The following is a 17,754-nucleotide window of genomic DNA, read 5'->3' as shown; positions in this document are numbered from 1 at the left end:
AATATTCTGGATGCCTATTGCATAACTTCATACACAATCACCTAAATGAGTCTTGACATATTTGGTATCTTTGGAAAAGTATGTAATACATACATACCTGCACTGCACACTTGAGTAAAGTCTGCATAGCATAAATGTATAATGTCGGACTTACAATCGTATTTAAAGGTTAACCACCTATTTGGTAGCAATTACAAGGTTGGTGGCTCAATTTCCAGCTCTTTTGTGATGTTTGTTACCAATAAAGCAATGAACAAAATACTTATTAAAATCTTTACAATTTAAAAACCTCTCGTTATATGAACTTTTTGATTTATGAACCACAAACCGAATAGAACCTTGTAGGAGCCTTGTGTCAATGTACGAACATTCATCCAACCATTCTTTGCCTGAATTTTGTAGCGGGCAGCACATCCATCGTGGGCGGGCTGATTGATTTCCGTGCTCATTGAGTGCTGTTGTTAGCTACTGTGCAAATTGCTACTTTGTGCGTTTTTAGGTGTTTATTAGCCTTTTTACCACATTTTCATAGTTTTACTCGCTCAATGTGAGTCAAAAGGGACGGCGTGGCGAAGTTGGTAGAGTGGCCGTGCCAGCAATCGGAGGGTTGCTGGTTACTGGGGTTCAATCCCCACCTTCTACCATCCTAGTCACGTTCGTTGTGTCCTTGGGCAAGACACCTCACCCTTGCTCCTGATGGGTGCTGGTAGCGCCTTGCATGGCAGCTCCCTCCATCAGTGTGTGAATGTGTGTGTGAATGGGTGAATGTGGAAATACTGTCAAAGCGCTTTGAGTACCTTGAAGGTAGAAAATCGCTATACAAGTATAACCCATTTATCATTTATCATTTAAAAGAAAGATATGGACAAGCAATGTGTGGTTTCAAACATTCAGGAAGTAACACCACCCATTCCCTTCCGCTGCACACAAAGAAAGTTAACTGACAAGGTAAAGTGGATTTTATTTATTATTCCTAATAATTGTAGCGACCTGGTTGTTAAAGTTAAGGAGTTCTGTGACTTCAAACTGTGAGTGCACCACAGGACTAGTGACTGTGTGTGCGTGTGCGTGTGTGTGTGCATTGCAGGGCGGCTGCAAATGAGAACAGTTCAGCTACTTGTTGTTTTGGCATTTGTTATTGAATAGAAAGTTGATACATCACCCTCTTATGTCAGCTTGACATAGTGCTTTATATTGTGTTGAAAGTGTACAAACCTATACAAAAATATGGACTTTTGTCGAGGCGGGAAACATTATTCAGGTTTACATTGTTTCTTATGGAAATATTTGCTTCAATATACAAATGTTCTATTCCTGAACCCTGTACAAGAACCATTTAAGTTCATAAATCAGGGTTCCACTACTGTGCTACCTCAATTTTCATACACCCCAATTATTCTAAATAATGATTAAAATGTTTGCCAAAATTTTGCCCCCGGTTTTTGTTTACTGTCTCGATTATCGTACGGTCAAACATTGCACATAACAAACCATTTGCTGGTGTGTCGTTCCACAGAATCAAGTGCCTACTCCATGCGTTGGTGACTAATTCGCTGTCCTTTTTTGGTTGAGTACAGTTTCATAATAATCCACCATGGTGACAAAAAAAGTTGTCAGCACTTTGATAAAGAAGATAAGAAACACTTTTAAATTTAAGAAAGACCTTTTTGCGTGGCTCCCCCGTCTCGTCCCCCCTCTTTGCTCATCATTGTCTTCGCCAACAAGAGTAATCAAAAGTTAAAAGTGATGGTAAATGTTTTAATTTGTCATTTATCTGTGATTCAACGTCGCCTATTCTCTATAAAATGTGTTTTGTGTTATTTTTTTGGGAGTCTGCAACGGAGTCATTGGATTTACATTATTTATAATGGGAAAAATAGCTTATACTTAGTACGATTAGTTCTTTGTCTGATCAAACAAAAACCGATGTCCCACTTTTCTTTCATAAAAAAAAAAAAGTAATTGTTTTAAATTATATCATCATACTGTATTTGTGACAATGATACACAAGTTGCACTGAAAAAGTAAAATCTAAGCAAGATTACATATCTGAAGACAAAGTCAATTTATCACCGAATGTAATGTGTACTAAAATAAAACATAACATAAAATGTCATAAACTGCCAACAGACCATCCATCCATCCATTTTCTACCGCTTGTCCCTCTCAGGGACGCTGGGGTGCTGGAGCCTATCCCAGCTGCACTCGGGTAGTAGGCGGGGTACACCCTGGCCAAGTCACCACATCATCAAAGCGGCCAACACAGATAGACAGACAACATTTACACTCACATTCACACACTACGGCAGTGGTTCTTAACCTGGGTTCGATCGAACCCTAGGGGTTCGGTGAGTCAGCTTCCGCCGCGGAGGTCAAGACACACCCGACTCATTGTGTAAATAAAAACTTCTCCCTATCGGCGTATTATGGATACCCTCAAACAATGTTCCCTGTAATTTTCCATATGCGTGAGCAAACGCCAAAACTCCTTGAGCATTCAGTGGAGCACATGTGAGCACATCTGTCCCAAACCTGACTAAATAACAAATTAAATGTTTTCTTATTATAATCAAATGACAGCTGTCATTTCCATGAGATTATTTTATAATATAAGTGTTTTGGCCCACTTACAATGACAATAACAAAAAATATTGTTTTTCATGAGCTGCGTACTAGTATTGTATGTCTGGGTGGAAAAGGAACAGACTTTGCTGTGAAAATAAATAATTTATTTTATTTTATCATTTATAATTTAAAATTACACGAGAGTGGCACTTGCCAAGGTGAAGCCACGCATATCTGAACTGGTCTCTCAAAGGCAACAGCAGAAGTCACACTGATTTGCAGGCGTGTAGCTTGTTGTGAGTTCATGCACTGTGTTGGTTTTGTTCTTTGAACAAGGTGATGTTCATGCACGGTTCATTTTGTGCACCAGTAAAAAAACATATAACTTTGCCTGAATTTGCAAAAAAAAAAAAGTATATACTGTATATATATTTTTTTCACTAAAGAAGGGTTCGGTGAATGGGCATATGAAACTGGTGGGGTTCGGTCCTCCAACAAGGTTAAGAACCACTGCACTAGGGCCAATTTAGTGTTGCCAATCAACCTATCCTTGCCAAGCTTTAAAACGATGATGAAAAAGATGATTTGAGATGCATGTGTTCTGGGTTAGGAGCTCCGTCACAGAACCAATAAAGCTCTAAAGTTGAGGTACTACCAGAAATGCAGGTAGTACCCTGCACTTTGTTGCTAATGGAATGCAGCCATCTTGTTAAAGCACTTTCAATGCAACAAAGTGTGTACAGTATGCGTGTGAATGACGTAGAATAAAGGCTAAAAAGGCTTACCAACACACGACCTCCTGTCAGGCTGCAGGGCGTACCTGATGTGACACTTGCAAATGGGGCCGCTCTCTGTGTCCTCACAGGTGTGCTGGCACCCCCCATTGCCATGGATACACGTCACTACGGGGGTCAACAACATGTAACTATGAACCACATAGTATGCCATCTCATGTGTGCGTGTGTGCGATGTAGAGCAGCGTCACACATACAGATGCAGCCTCTCTGGTTGCGGGCCAGCTCGAACCCCGGTCGACACTCACAGGCCACGCCCCCCTTTGGCGTCTCCTTGCAGATGTGGGCGCAGCCGTGCTCCTTATTCATACAGTTGAGGCCCTCTGGGATGCAGAGAGGAAGCACAATGAAGCTCTACTACAGCCCTCATACTGAGGGATTAAAAGTGCGACTGATTGTTCTCACGCTTTGGAGCAAACCAAAAACATTAACCAGCGTGTTACTTTTTTAAAAGGGGGAGCGTACAGTGTACATTTAATTAAAATGTATATGTATATTGAGAGTTGAAGCAGTGAAACACTGTGTGTGCTCCCAGCTGGAAAATGAGATATGGAGCAGCATTTGTAAGGATGGGTCACAGCTGAGTGGCCTTCTCCACGGGATTTAAAAGTCCTGTCAGGGCCCGATGGAGCGGCGAGCACAAAGGCGCTTCAGTGTGACGTGTGACACAGGCCGCGCAGGGGCAAGTGTTGCACTTACTAACTTATTTTGTCCCACACATCCTTTTTCCCACAGCATGACACATGAAAAGCAGGGCGAAGGAAGCCAGCTTGGAGCTGTCAGCACGGGCTTACCTGAGCTGAAGCCCAGGGGGCCCAGATTTTGACGGCAAAATGCTATGATTGCGCTGATAGCTGTCAATCCACAGACACTTCTGCTTAGTGTGGCGATTGTGTACTCTTACTCTTTCGGCGGCATTGTTTTTTTCCAACTGTTCCGAGCGACAAACCCAGGTTGCTTGTTTGAGAGGCGAGCGTGCTGACTCCTGAGCTAAAAGCACAGCCGTGCATGCACCCGTTGCGAAAGGGATGTATTCATGAACATGATTATTTTTAAAATGGATGATATGTTTGCATTTTTGCTCTTCTGTTGAGTAAAATCATAACTTGAGGTGTTGAGGTTTGGGGAGGCGGGGCAAAACTCCCTCAGGCCCCCCTTAGTTTAAGGTAGGCCTACCTGTGGGCCTCACTGTGCCCCCACCGGTTTTAAATTTGTGTGATAATTTGTTACACACACACGCATATCTGACTTGGCTTCAAAGTTGTGTGTGTATGTGTGTGTGTTGTGTACTCACCAACAGAGCGGTGGATGCATGTGTGTTGGTTGTCGCTGAGGAAGAAGCCATCCTTGCAGCGACACTCGTAGCTGCCCATGGTGTTGACACAAGTGTGCTGGCAGCCACCGTTGTTGAACTTACACTCGTCCACATCTACATCCACAGCGGAGCCATTGCATGAGTGTTTACACCTATTTGTTCAATTCACTCAGCGCATGTAAATCAATCACATCGGGTTTTTTTGCTCTTTGCCTCAAACATAAACAAAGCCTTCTTTTCTCTTCCTCGATTCATTTTCAGACATAAATATTTATCCGTCTTATGAGACAAAACCAAAACTATTTGTATTAGGTTACAATTTCTGTGTGTGTGAGGCAAGGAAAGAACTCCCGGGCCAGTGTGAGAAACCTCTCAAAGAGCCAACACAAATGTGAAGTCTGCCATCAAAAGCGGCGTCGCTGTTTACTTTCGTGATCTTACCCAAACAGTTATGGCCGTCGTGGGCCAAATTGAAGCCATCATAGCAAGTGCAGCGATAATTTCCCGGTATATTGTTGCACTCGTGTACACAGCCACCATTGTACTCCGGGTCACATTCATCAGTGTCTGCATTGGGGAGTAAGCAGCACATGAATCCCAGTGGACAGCCAAGATGAGTACAGTGGATGCAGGATTACCTTCACAGTGCTTGCCATCTCCTTTGAAGCCTGCTTTGCATGTGCACTTGTATGAGCCCTGCAGGGTCGTCTGACATATAGCATCAATGTGACAGCCATCACTCCCCTCAGCACATGGGTCTGCTTGGAAACCATACACACACACACACACACACACTAGGATACAAGGCAGCGTATTCAATTAACAGACAACTATTGGCAGTAGAAGTATTCGAGTAACACAACAAAACAAGCATGTAGTGATTCCTGTATTGCTGGCTAGCTAAACATCCATGAGGTAAACATGTCAAATGGCAACAGGAGCGCACTCCTGAAAGCGTGCGTAAAGTAGCTGTCTCAAACACACACACACACACACACACACACACACTCGGACACACACACACACACCCGCGCGCTAGAGTCCCACCTCGAATATCTGGAAGCGCAGCACTTTGGCGACTATTTAACAAGAGCAAAAACAAACAAAAGTCTCTTGTAGCCCAAACAGCTCCCATGGTGATACGATCCAAGTTTAGAGGTCTCCTCATAAGGACGCGTACGCACTGAAGTCGTGACCGAGCGTCCGCCTCATTTTCATTCTAGCCTGTCAATCTACCTCACAAGGGGCTTTTGAAAAGAGAAAGGAGTGAGTAATAGTGAATGTGTGTCTGCCTCTGTGAGTGTGTGTGTGTGCCCGAGGGACCGAGAATGAGGGCGTGCGTGTGTGCGCGTCCACGTGAGAGGAGTGGGGCGAGGAGGGGGGGGGGGGGGTAAATCGCTTTTGAAGCGGAGCAGTGTCAAGTTAAAGTGGTAGCTAGCATAACACAGGAAGTATCATTTACACGACATAAAATACCCGTCAAGTATGTGACGCCTGGAGGGTTTTATTTTGAAAGTAACCCGTCTACTGTTCGTTGTGAGGGTAGTTTAACTTGATGTTTTAAACTCCGTAAACGTCTGGGTGCTCTTCGTAAATCAGCAATAAAATAGTGGTACACAAGAAATGCAAATATTAACTTCAGCTAATGAAAGGGCTATGTGATGGCAACAGTTTGTGTGCTAATTTAGCTGTAAATGTAAAACACGGCTGGCCTAACGTGGTTGCTTAGCAACAGTTAATGTTAGCTTCGCATACTGAAAACATCAGCTGTTTTAGTCACAAACCGGACCAACAACAAGCATAAAGACAATACAGAAAGTGACCGTTGACTTGATATCTGTTTTTGGTTAGGTTTTTCCCCCAAAATTAAATACCAGGGATGGAATTGTGGATAAATATATTGAAAATAGTTATTAGTGGGGCCACTTTATAGCACCTGTATGTCAAAGAGTGTACCTTCTATATGGAGCCAAAAGGGGAAAAAATAGTGATACAGGCAATACCAACAAGGTGGTTTGATACTATTTTGTCATCAGCTCTCTGATGCCATCTAGCGGATCACACACACACACGTCAATGGCAAAGTTTTATTTTAGCTTATACAAGTACAGCTCTACTTGGTGGTACAGTATACAAAAACCATCATAAAAACAAACTTGTGAGTTCAAAGGAAGTGCGCAAAAACATTCGGAAAAGGCTCAACACCAGCTACCTCAGGTAAAAAAAAAAAAAGAATGTAATAAATAAATATAAATTACATGAGAATCATTAAGACAATGTCAGGTAATTCATTAAGGCACATTTCATTTTCAAAAATGAACCTTGAAAAATATGTCAAAAAATAAGCAGTTTAAAAGGAGGCAACAATTCTCCTTTTAATGAGAACCGGATTGGGTTTAAAACGACCCTGTCATGCCAAGCTTAATTCCTGAACATGAACTGTCAAATTCATACAGTCTGAGATGGTTTAGAGTTGAGACAGCATGCACGCATTATTGGGTAACATGGTGCAACCTGAGCATCATTAAAATGGCAAACATGAGACATATTTGGGACAATAACGAATGGTAACGGGTGCTTTATACAAGTCAGTTTGGTTGAATCAGAATCCATCATTTAACGCTGCCAACAGCAACAGAAAGACACACATTCAAAACGTCTGCATAGTTTGAACTTTTGACAATTGAAGCTGAAAGCAGATCAGAGACGAAAACATTCAGTAAAAAGTTATCACCACGTCTTCAACTACGCATGACATTTGGAACATTAAGAATCTTACACTTAGACATTTCCCCCAACTTTGTATTAATGTTTCTTTCAAATTCAAATACTGATTAGCTTGGAATGTACTTCAGCCATTTTTGGAGAAAAAAAAACTCAAATGAAGGGAAAACTGGGTTTAAGTTAAATAAAGCCCTCTCTGTACACAAGTAGTGGTTTCCCGTGGCTGTAAACGGAAAACATTGAATGGGCCCAAACGGTTTTCACAAAATTTGTGTGTGTGCGTGCGTGCGTGTGTGTGTGTGTGTGTGGGGGGGGGGGGGGGGGGGGGTTCCAGCATTACACATAATTTCATTGGTGACTGTACAAAAGAAATAATTGATGTTCCTTCCAAAAGGCAGAGAAACATACTGCATGCATCTTCTATTCACATCTATTCAGCTCAATGTGCTCTAAATTCAAATGGAGTGTTTCAAAGTTGTGATGTCGTGATTCATCTGTCCAAACATCACAATCATTTTCTCTACAAAAATATGATAAAATCTAGTTAATTCATTTAGGGGAGTTGGCCTAATGATCCCTGCTGATGCCAACTGTCCCTTGTGTCCTAAAACCCCTAACAAGTCACATGTGAACCAGAACAATATAACAGTTTGCAGCAACATGTGGAGGATCAACTCCAACACAGAAAAAAAGCTGGTACTGTACTAGAAAAAAGCTGGTGTGTGTTTTTCTTCTCAAATGCAAATACAACATTATTGATATGTATCAAAGTGACAATATATTTAGAAAACATGGATCATTTAGGTAACCAAAATAATGTTTCTCCTCAACCTATAAATAAAACTAATGCCCTCAAGATTTGTTTGTTTTTGCGTCTTCTATTTAAAAAATACAAATAAAAAAACACTATACAAAAGTTAAAATAAACCATATGAAACCGTAATTGTACATGTAAAAATACATCAAAAAAAAAAATCTAAGAAAGGAGAAGGGAAGTCTGCCACTGGAGACAAATCCAGGTGAGTGCTATGGACGATTAAACAAGAGCCATCACCAAGTTTCTTTCATTTCCTTTGGGAGTTGTGGCGGATGTGTTTCTGGAAGGTGTGAAGGAACTTGTGTGGACACCAGAGTCTTCTTTTTTTTTGAACTGCAGCAGGGCTTAAAAAGACGAGGATCAATAATCACCTCTCCAAAACGGCCTTTGTAGACGATCCCACAGCACACCTTTTGCCTATAGAGGACAAGATGCAACATTAATTTTGTTATCAGAGTCAAATTAATGTAGACTCAGCCACCACACCGGAGAGGTGATAGCACGCATGTAACGTCTTGCAAGTAATGGAGCGTCCCCGACAGAAGTACATCAAGTCTGGCACTGTTAATAAACTTTATTGTTGAATTTAGCGCGCCGCAGTGCTTGCTCCAACAGCAACACAACATTCTTCACGATGCTGCGCACCAATCACTGTCACGGCGAGAGAGATGCATTCACGAACCCCAGAACTCTAAACATCATCATTAGAAAACAAGCAAGTCATCTTTTGCGCATGCTGTGTTGTGTTTTGCTGTGATAATTATGACAATTTGTATCATTTCATTTGATATTGTTGAATGTATTACTAAGTTTTAATTGTATTTATTATTGAAGTATTCAACATTGCTTGACTGTCCACAGAAAATTCAGTTGAACATTAAAACAAAATTTGAATGGTTTAGGATTTAAGTTTATTAAGAACATACTTACAGTTACCACATGATACATCACAATTTCCAGTTTCTCTTTACACGTCCGAAAAGGAGTAGGAAGAAGTATAGTTTATTTAATCCTACCCCTTTTCCATTTCATAGCAATTACTAACATTTGTTCACTAACTATTTGTACACAATTTAACTCCATAAATGATAAAGTTCTCAAGAATTTTTTTTTAAAGAAATTGTAATTAACATAGTGAGATGAACAGGATTATCTCATTTTCAATAAAGTTTAAAATGTATACCAGAATTATTTGTCTTTGTACTTGTAAACATTTTTTAGGTTGAACAGTTTCTTAAATTGGATCATATTAGTATTTAGTGCTTAATCCATTCCATAATTAAATTCCACATACTGATATACTAAAGGTGTTTTGCGTGCATACAAGTGTTTAAGTTACATTTTTCTCTAAGGTTATATTTCTCCTCATTTTTTGAAAATAATTGGTGTACATTCTTGGGTGTCTGATTATAATTTGCCTTGTGCATAATTTACGCTGCTTGCAAATTCACCACATTATAAAAAAAAGGGTTTAAGTGTTCTCGATATCCAACATTATGTATTATTCTAACTGATCTTTTTTACAACACGGTTAATGAATGAAGTGTACTTTTGTAGTTATACAATATTTACAGTTTATTTTTTTTGTTTATTTTAAAGAACTGGTTTGGGCACAGTTTAAGCACCAGTACCATTTCAAAAGTACCGATTCGGTATTGGTTAAATTGTAAACGTTACCCATTCCTAATTAGTGTAGCAAACGGGTAACCTGACTCTCGCCAGATCCTAGTAGTTCGCTGAGCTACACACAAGGATCTGGGAGTTCTCAATAGGAGATGCATTTCAGAAGGCAGGGCCTTGTAAAAAAATCATTGTATGTGATTGGATAAACCACTTGTCCGTTATCTTGAATGACGTGCTACTTCCACCACTCACATCGAAATCAACCTGTGACGCTGATGAGAGCGACACTGGGAAATCCAAACCCGGTCGGAATAAGAGCCAAAACATCCTTGCCACCAATAAATGCCTTCAAAACCGTTCTCTGTTCATCTTTTAACAAATTAATATTCGGTAGATTCGACAAAACAGTTGCAATAGTAGAATCAATGTCAGCACATGACGCAGGGAGGGCTGCGGGCAACCATTGTTGTTTGAATCAAACAGTCGCTTCGGCGCTACGACACATCTATGAAATCCCGCCCAGCAATCCTGATTGGTTCATTATTTTTTGCTATCTGGAAGGAGTTTGCAATGCCTTCGAGCCCAGGTCCTTGTGTGGAGCTCAGCGAACTACAAGGGTCTGGCGAGAGTCAGGTTAGCAAATGAGTATTTGGGCTTTAAACAGCCATTTTCTTACCTTTTCCAGTAAGAACGGTCCAAGAAAGAGAAGATGGAAGGAGAGGAGCGCCTCTGTTTGGACTCGATGTCTGAGCCGTCATCTGACTGGTTGCTATAACTGGGCGACTGGGCAGGAGACACACTGGAGGTGGTGCTGTGAGCGTCAGAGTCTGCTTGGAGAGCAAAATCAAAACACTTGGTAAAGAGCTGAGATCTGGCACCATTATGCAATATGAGGTTATTTTTATCTCAATTTAAAAAAACTCAAAGACATATTACTTAGATATATTCGGTACTCTTGCGAAATTATTTCACTTTTCAAAAAGGCTGTGACTAGAGCTGTAGATTTTTGCTTGGATGTTACGGACGTCACGTCCGGCTTACCCGCCCAATGGGTACTAGGTGCCATTTAGCCTTTCTCGAAGAAAAAATGCCCCATGCTTGTGTTGTTTTCGGCTGTACGAATCATTCAAATCGCGAAAAGGATAAAAGTTTCTTCAGTGTTCTTTGAAAGGTAATTAAAAAAGGGAAAAGAGTGCAAGATTTTACGAAAAAACAAGAAAAGCATGTAGCACACACTCCAGTCCAAGGGCGCAGAATTTAAGAATGCATGAGTTTGCAGTGATCATTCTGTTAAAGGTGTGTTTGATATGCTTTTATTGTTTATTTCCCATTTAAGTATTATCTTGATATTTTTTTGTATTTCTTAAACAAATGTTTTGAAAAGCACCAACTCGGCGAGTCTAATGAAAATAAAGCAAATATGAGCAAAACCTAAAATGGTTATACATTTACCAGAGGCAACAATCACAAATGAAGCTTTCAGCACATACACGCACATAAAGGTGATCTTTCAGTAGCAGTTCCTAAAAACAGCAAGTGAAACTTTTAATGAACTGGGGAGATCCTTGCATTGAAATGTAAGGGTTTTTTTGTCGCCACGATTTGTAACTCAGAAAACGAAAAACAAATGTCCACTACAGAGGAAGTAGGTTCTCAGGGATATACAAAATAAGAAAAATAAAGAGAGAAGTCAAGCCCCATAACAATTTAGTTGAATAGTCCCGGACAAGGCTATCTATTACAGCCCCTATTTCCATTATGCAAACCTAAATCATCTTTTGTTTTGAGAAATCTTAAGTAGCAGTCAAAAGTTTGGAGACACTTGCTGAAGCTATTGAATGAGAAACTTATTTTTTTTATTAGTTTGCTGCTTTTTTAATACTGGAGTGAGTGTATATAATGTGCAACAAGTATTGCTGCCTTAATTTAAAGCTTGTGTATTGATCAAGAACAAACAAAAGTGGGCAGAAAATGACTGATTTAGGTTGAAACACCATTAGACCTTCGACAATTCATAGACTAATTTGATTAGAAAAAAGCATCGATTTTTATTTTGTTGCTTCGATAATTTGTTTAATGAGTAGACTATGCGGATGTATTGCTCCAAAGCACACAAGACCAGTGCACCTATTGGCGCTGCAGCTTCTGCTGTCGGTGATGTAGTGTGTGTCCGTGGTGTCGGAAGATGGGACATGGGGCGGTACTAGTGGAGTGCCGATAAAGAGGTGGCCCAGAAAAACGACAAAGTAAAAGAAAGACAAGGGCACAGAGAAGATGAGAGGGTTTGCGATCATAAAAAAAAATTCACACGACATCATAGTGAAATGTTTGCACTGTAACATGGAGCTGACATTTCAAAATGTCACTACAGCAATCAAGATCACATCCTGCATATTTAAGAGCAGCAAACAATCAAACAAGGTAAAAGTATTTGTAGGTAGCACTAGCTAACGCCATCTTATATGTTTGACTTACATACTGAATATTTTATTGAAATAGATGGGGCATGTGAGGACATGTTTGCATCTACAGCAGTGGTTCTTAACCTGGGTTTACCGTAATCGAACCCTAGGGGTTCGGTGAGTCGGCCTCTGGGGTTCGGCGGAGGTCAAAACACACCTGACTCATCGTGTAAATACAAACTTCTCCCTATCGGCGTATTACGGATACGGCAACAGCTGACTGATTTGCAGGTGTGTAGTTTGTTGTGAGTTTATGCACTGTGTTGGTTTTGTTGTTTGAACAAGGTGATGTTCATGCACGGTTCATTTTATGCACCAGTAAAAAAAACATGGTAACACTTTAGTATGGGGAACATATTCACCATTAATTAGTTGCAAATTGCAACATATTGGCTCTTAACTAGTCATTATTAAGTACTTATTAATGCCTTAGTCGGCATGGCATTATTATAACCCTAACCCTCTAACCCTGACCGTAACCCTAACCAAATAACTCTAAATTAAGTCTTTATTACTTAGAATATGTTCCCCTAGTGTCCAAATAACTCTAAATTAAGTCTTTGTTACTTAGAATATGTTCCCCATACTAAAGTGTTACCAAAAACATAACTTTGTCTTGAATTTGAAGAAGAAAAAAAACATTTTATTTTTCACTAAAGGGTTCGGTGAATGCGCATATGAAACTGGTGGGGTTCGGTACCTCCAACAAGGTTAAGAACCACTGATCCACAGCTTGTATGTTAATGCTAGCGAGTTTGTACAAATATCAAACACCACTCCAATTAATAACTTTTCAAATATATGTGTTGTATTGTTAAGTACATTGTCACTCAATTTATCATCCTTTATCATAGTCGGTTTGGTGGTTGGTTCTTTATTATCTACTACCTGGTTCCAGACATGTGAGCACCCTTTGAGAAAAAAAAAGCAGGAAAATGATGAAAAAAAAACCAAGGACAATTTTTTATCGGCACAGAGTGCTGTCACACAGACCCCATAAGAAAATATCGAAAATTAAAACATTTCCTGCAATTGGATAGATGGGTGCATTTCTACACTATATTACACCTTTGGATTAATTCTCATCTACCAACCTCATTTGGCTGTATTTTTGACACTTACATGTTGTTCAATTCAGTTTCAGTTTATTTTGAACATGCATATGATACAATGTAATGCATCACACATTTCCAATTGTTTCATTACAGAACATGCTAAAAGGAATAGGAAGAAGCTGAGCTTAATTAATCCTACCCCTTTTCATACCATAGCAATTGTATCTGATTTCCTTGTTCTATATAACAGACCAATGAATATTAAATACATAAATGTTTATCTCCAAAAAAAAAAAAAAAAAAGGGTTCAAGATGTTCATAATAATGATTGTGCTGTGTACTTTGTGAACACTTGTAGTTTGAACAGTCTCTTAAACTAAATCATATAGGTGCTTTGTTTTATTTCTTTGGTTAATCCATTCCATAATTTATTTCCACATACGGATATGTTGTATGTGTTGTACGGGCATACAAATGTTTTAAATGTGATTTTCCTCTAAGATTATATTTATCCTCTTTTGTTGAGAATAATTTTTGTACATTCTTGGGTAGCAGGTTATAGTTCGCTTTGTAGATCATTTTAGCTGTTTGCAAATGCACCAAATCGTTGAATTTCAATATTTTTGATTCAATAAATAAAAGGGTTTGTATGTTCTCTATATTCAGGACTATTATGTATTATTCTAATTTTTTTTTTGTAACACCGTTAGTGAATGAAGCAAACATTTGTAGTTATTTCCCCATATTTCTGCAGAATAACTCAGATATGGTAACAGTAGCAAGCAGTAAAGAATATGAAGTCAGTTTTGGTCTAGAACATCCATCCATTTTCTACCATGTTTTGCTTTATTCATTATTGACGGGTTACGTTTATGTTGTATATTTTTAACATGAGATTTCCAGTTCATTTACATCATCTATTAGTACACCCAAATTTTTTTTTTCTTTTACCCTTACTATATCTACTCCATCTATTCGTAATTGTGTTAGACTATTCCTTTTACTATTACCAAATAGCATTATTTTAGTTTTACTGAGATTCAATGATAATCCGTTTCTGTCAAACCATCTTTTTAATTTGTTAATTTATTTTGTTATAATTGGTATTAGCTTTTGTGTGTTCTTTTCTGAACAAAACACAGTTATATAATCTGCAAATAATACTAACTTTAAGTCCTTTGTAACTTTACAAATGTCGTTTATGTAGAGATTTAACAATTTTGGTCCCAGTATTGATCCTTGAGTTACGCCACAAACGGTTTCAGCTCGGAGGACGTAACTAGATGTGGTACATGTAATATACCACATAATTTTTAGATTTTTAAATTAAATAATTTACTGACACTATTATCATTGAAAATATAATGTAAAATTCTATAGCATGCATGCAAAGAACTCATAAAATGTTTCCCCATTCGGCAACGCTATCCTTTAGCCTCGCCCCCTCGGGGTATATACTTCCGCTGTTGTAACCTATGTTTACTTTAGTCATGTCAAAAATATACCTTCTAACTGGCTACTAATAAATACTCTAGAAATACAACCGGTTCAGAACTAACAGTTTTCAGAGATTAGCAGCAAAGTAGACAGGAGACAACGTTGTGGCTCGGAGAGTGTTTGGAGCAAACAACACGCTAGCGAGCTGGTTAACTAACTAGAGTTTGTTTCGGTGCTACTGATCGTCTCCCCGTCCTGCAACTGAGTGTGGCGTTTAGGCAAGAAGTACCTGTGCAAAGTTCAGCGTTTTTCAAATGAAATATCGGAAAAAAATATGAAGTGATATTTGAACGTGAAAATGAATGCTTAAAAATACGGATTTCTGCGTTTACGCACATTTCACATACCTTGGTTCAGGGGAAAGGTTGAATGGCAACACTAAATTCACCCTGGTGTTTGAATGAGAGTGTGAATTATTGTCTTTTTTTGTGTTGGCCCTGCGATGAGCTGGCGACTTGTCCAGGGTTTACGCTTCCTTCCGCCCGAGTGCCGCTGGGATAGGCTCCAGCCCCTAATGCACCTGGGATAGGCTACCGCACCCCCACGACCAACAGGGCCAAGCGGTAGAAAAAAGATGAATGTTCATCTCGCTACACAGTTTTGTTGTCTTTACTTTAACAGATTTTTTTTCTTTATGTAACTACAAACCCCAAAACCAGTGAAGTTGGCACATTGTGTAATTTGAAAATAAAAACAGAATACAATGATTTGCAAATCCTTTTCAACTTATATTCAATTGAATACACTGCAAAGACAAAATATTTAAAGGCCTACTGAAATGAATTTTTTTTATTTAAACGGGAATAGCAGATCCATTCTATGTGTCATACTTGATAATTTCACAATATTGCCATATTTTTGCTGAAAGGATTTAGTAGAGAAAATCGACGATAAATTTCGCAACTTTTGCTCGCTGATAAAAAAAGCCTTGCCTGTACCGGAAGTAGCGTGACGTCACAAGCGGTAGTGCTCCTCACAATTCCCCGTTGTTTACAATGGAGCGAGAGAGATTCGGACCGAGAAAGTGACGATTACCCCATTAATTTGAGCGAGGATGAAAGATTCGTAGATGAGGAACGTTACAGTGAAGGACTTGAGGCAGTGATGGACGTATCTTTTTTCGCTCTGACCGTAACTTAGGTACAAGCTGGCTCATTGGATTCCACACTCCCATTTTTCTATTGTGTATCACAGATTTGTATTTTAAACCATCTCAGATACTATATCCTCTTGAAAATGAGAGTCGAGAACGCGAAATGGACATTCACAGTGACTGAACATGTAAATACACAATTAATAATTCAGCTTTGCGAAGCTAAAAAAATAGAAGCTAACCTAGCTACGTAGCCAACGTGATAGCAGCAGTCTCAAATGCAGATAGAAACTAAATAAAAAAAAACCCTGACTGGATGGATAGACAGAAGATCAATAATACTATTAAACCATGAACATGTAAATACACGATTAATAATATTCCGCTTGGCGAAGCTAAAAAAACAGAAGCTAACCTAGCTGCGTAGCCAACGTGATAGCGTCAGTCTCAAATGCAGATAGAAACTAAATTTCAAAAAACCCTGACTGGATGGATAGACGGAAGATCAATAATACTATTAAGCCATGAACATGTAAATACACGATTAATAATATTCCGCTTGGCGAAGCTAAAAAAACAGAAGCTAACCTAGCTACGTAGCTAACTTAGATGCGGCGGCGGGCGTTGTACGCTTTTGACGACACCCCGGCCGCCATCAGAGTCGGCAAGAAACATATATTTCCCCAAAGTTACGTACGTCACATGCACATATCGACACGCACGTACGGGCAAGCGATCAAATGTTTAGAAGCCAAAGCTAGACTCACCGTAGTGCGTGTGCTATCCTGCTCAAAACACAACACAACCTCCTGGTGTTGCTGTAGTCCGCTGCTCCACCGATCGCACCTACAACTTTCTTATTTGCAGTCTCCATTGTCCATTAAACAAATTGCTCAATCGCTTTATTAACAAGCGGTAACTGGTTGTAGTTCAAAAAGTAACGCACACACATACACGAGCTGCTGTTAGCCAAAACTCACGCTCACACACACTCAAGTTCTCCGCCAACTCACTCGTGCATGCGTGTTCCCCAAAGCCTTAAAGACACAGTACACTAATGCAAATATCACAGATATTACAGTATTGTACTTAGCCGCTAAGACACCGATCGATCCCACCTACAACGTTCTTCTTTGCAGCCTCCATTGTTCATTAAACAAATTGCAAAAGATTCACCAACACAGATGTCCAGAATATTGTGGAATTTTGTCGAAGAAAACAAGAGGCTTTTCTATCGGGTCCGATGGGGTCCAACCACTTCCGTTGCTTTTGTGACGTCACGCACATAAATCATATCCAAAGGAGTTTTTCAACCGGAAGTGTGGCGGGAATTTTAAAATTGCACTTTATAAGTTAACCCGGCCGTATTGGCATGTGTTGCAATGTTAAGATTTCATCATTGATATATAAACTATCAGACTGCGTGGTTGGTAGTAGTGGGTTTCAGTAGGCCTTTAATGTTTGAACTGAGAAACGTAATTTTTTTTTGCAAATAATCATTAACTTAGACTTTATGGCAGCAACACGTTGCAAACTACTACTACTCAGTGGCCTAGTGGTTAGAGTGTCCGCCCTGAGATCGGTAGGTTGTGAGTTCAAACCCCGGCCGAGTCATACCAAAGACTATAAAAATGGGACCCATTACCTCCCTGCTTGGCACTCAGCATCAAGGGTTGGAATTGGGGGTTAAATCACTAAAAATTATTCCTGGGCGCGGTACCGCTGCTGCCCATTGCTCCCCTCACCTCCCAGGCGGTGAACAAGGGGATGGGTCAAATGCAGAGGACAAATTTCACCACACCTAGTGTG

The 17,754-nt window shown here is 39.6% G+C and overlaps 2 protein-coding genes across 9 annotated transcripts in view; both read right to left on the bottom strand.

The window, feature by feature from the left end:
• Positions 1–6,025, bottom strand: part of scube2 (signal peptide, CUB domain, EGF-like 2) — a 55,005-nt gene extending 48,980 nt beyond the window's left edge. For 2 of the 5 annotated variants that reach the window (XM_062028775.1, XM_062028792.1), the window contains exons 1-6: positions 5,722–6,025; positions 5,313–5,435; positions 5,116–5,241; positions 4,654–4,788; positions 3,557–3,682; positions 3,351–3,467 (exon numbers count right to left, since the gene is read on the bottom strand). In XM_062028775.1, the coding sequence (XP_061884759.1) occupies positions 3,351–3,467; positions 3,557–3,682; positions 4,654–4,788; positions 5,116–5,241; positions 5,313–5,435; positions 5,722–5,842 (748 nt within the window). In that variant the 5' untranslated portion in view covers positions 5,843–6,025. The remainder of the gene's footprint in view (positions 1–3,350; positions 3,468–3,556; positions 3,683–4,653; positions 4,789–5,115; positions 5,242–5,312; positions 5,436–5,721) is intronic. The other 3 variants (XM_062028800.1, XM_062028808.1, XM_062028783.1) reach the window with 2 other exon arrangements.
• A 715-nt stretch (positions 6,026–6,740) lies between these two features.
• sinhcafl (SIN3-HDAC complex associated factor, like) overlaps positions 6,741–17,754 on the bottom strand; it is a 19,374-nt gene continuing 8,360 nt past the window's right edge. For 2 of the 4 annotated variants that reach the window (XM_062067994.1, XM_062068004.1), the window contains exons 5-6: positions 10,515–10,668; positions 6,741–8,632 (exon numbers count right to left, since the gene is read on the bottom strand). In XM_062067994.1, coding sequence (XP_061923978.1) covers positions 8,449–8,632; positions 10,515–10,668 — 338 coding nt within the window. In that variant the 3' untranslated portion in view covers positions 6,741–8,448. The remainder of the gene's footprint in view (positions 8,633–10,514; positions 10,669–17,754) is intronic. The other 2 variants (XM_062067985.1, XM_062068011.1) reach the window with 2 other exon arrangements.

This window comes from Entelurus aequoreus, linkage group LG02 (assembly GCF_033978785.1).
Source record: "Entelurus aequoreus isolate RoL-2023_Sb linkage group LG02, RoL_Eaeq_v1.1, whole genome shotgun sequence".
Taxonomy (NCBI): Eukaryota; Metazoa; Chordata; class Actinopteri; order Syngnathiformes; family Syngnathidae; genus Entelurus; species Entelurus aequoreus.
The sequence above is the reverse complement of the archived record's forward strand: the minus strand, read 5'-3'. Positions and strand labels throughout refer to the sequence as shown.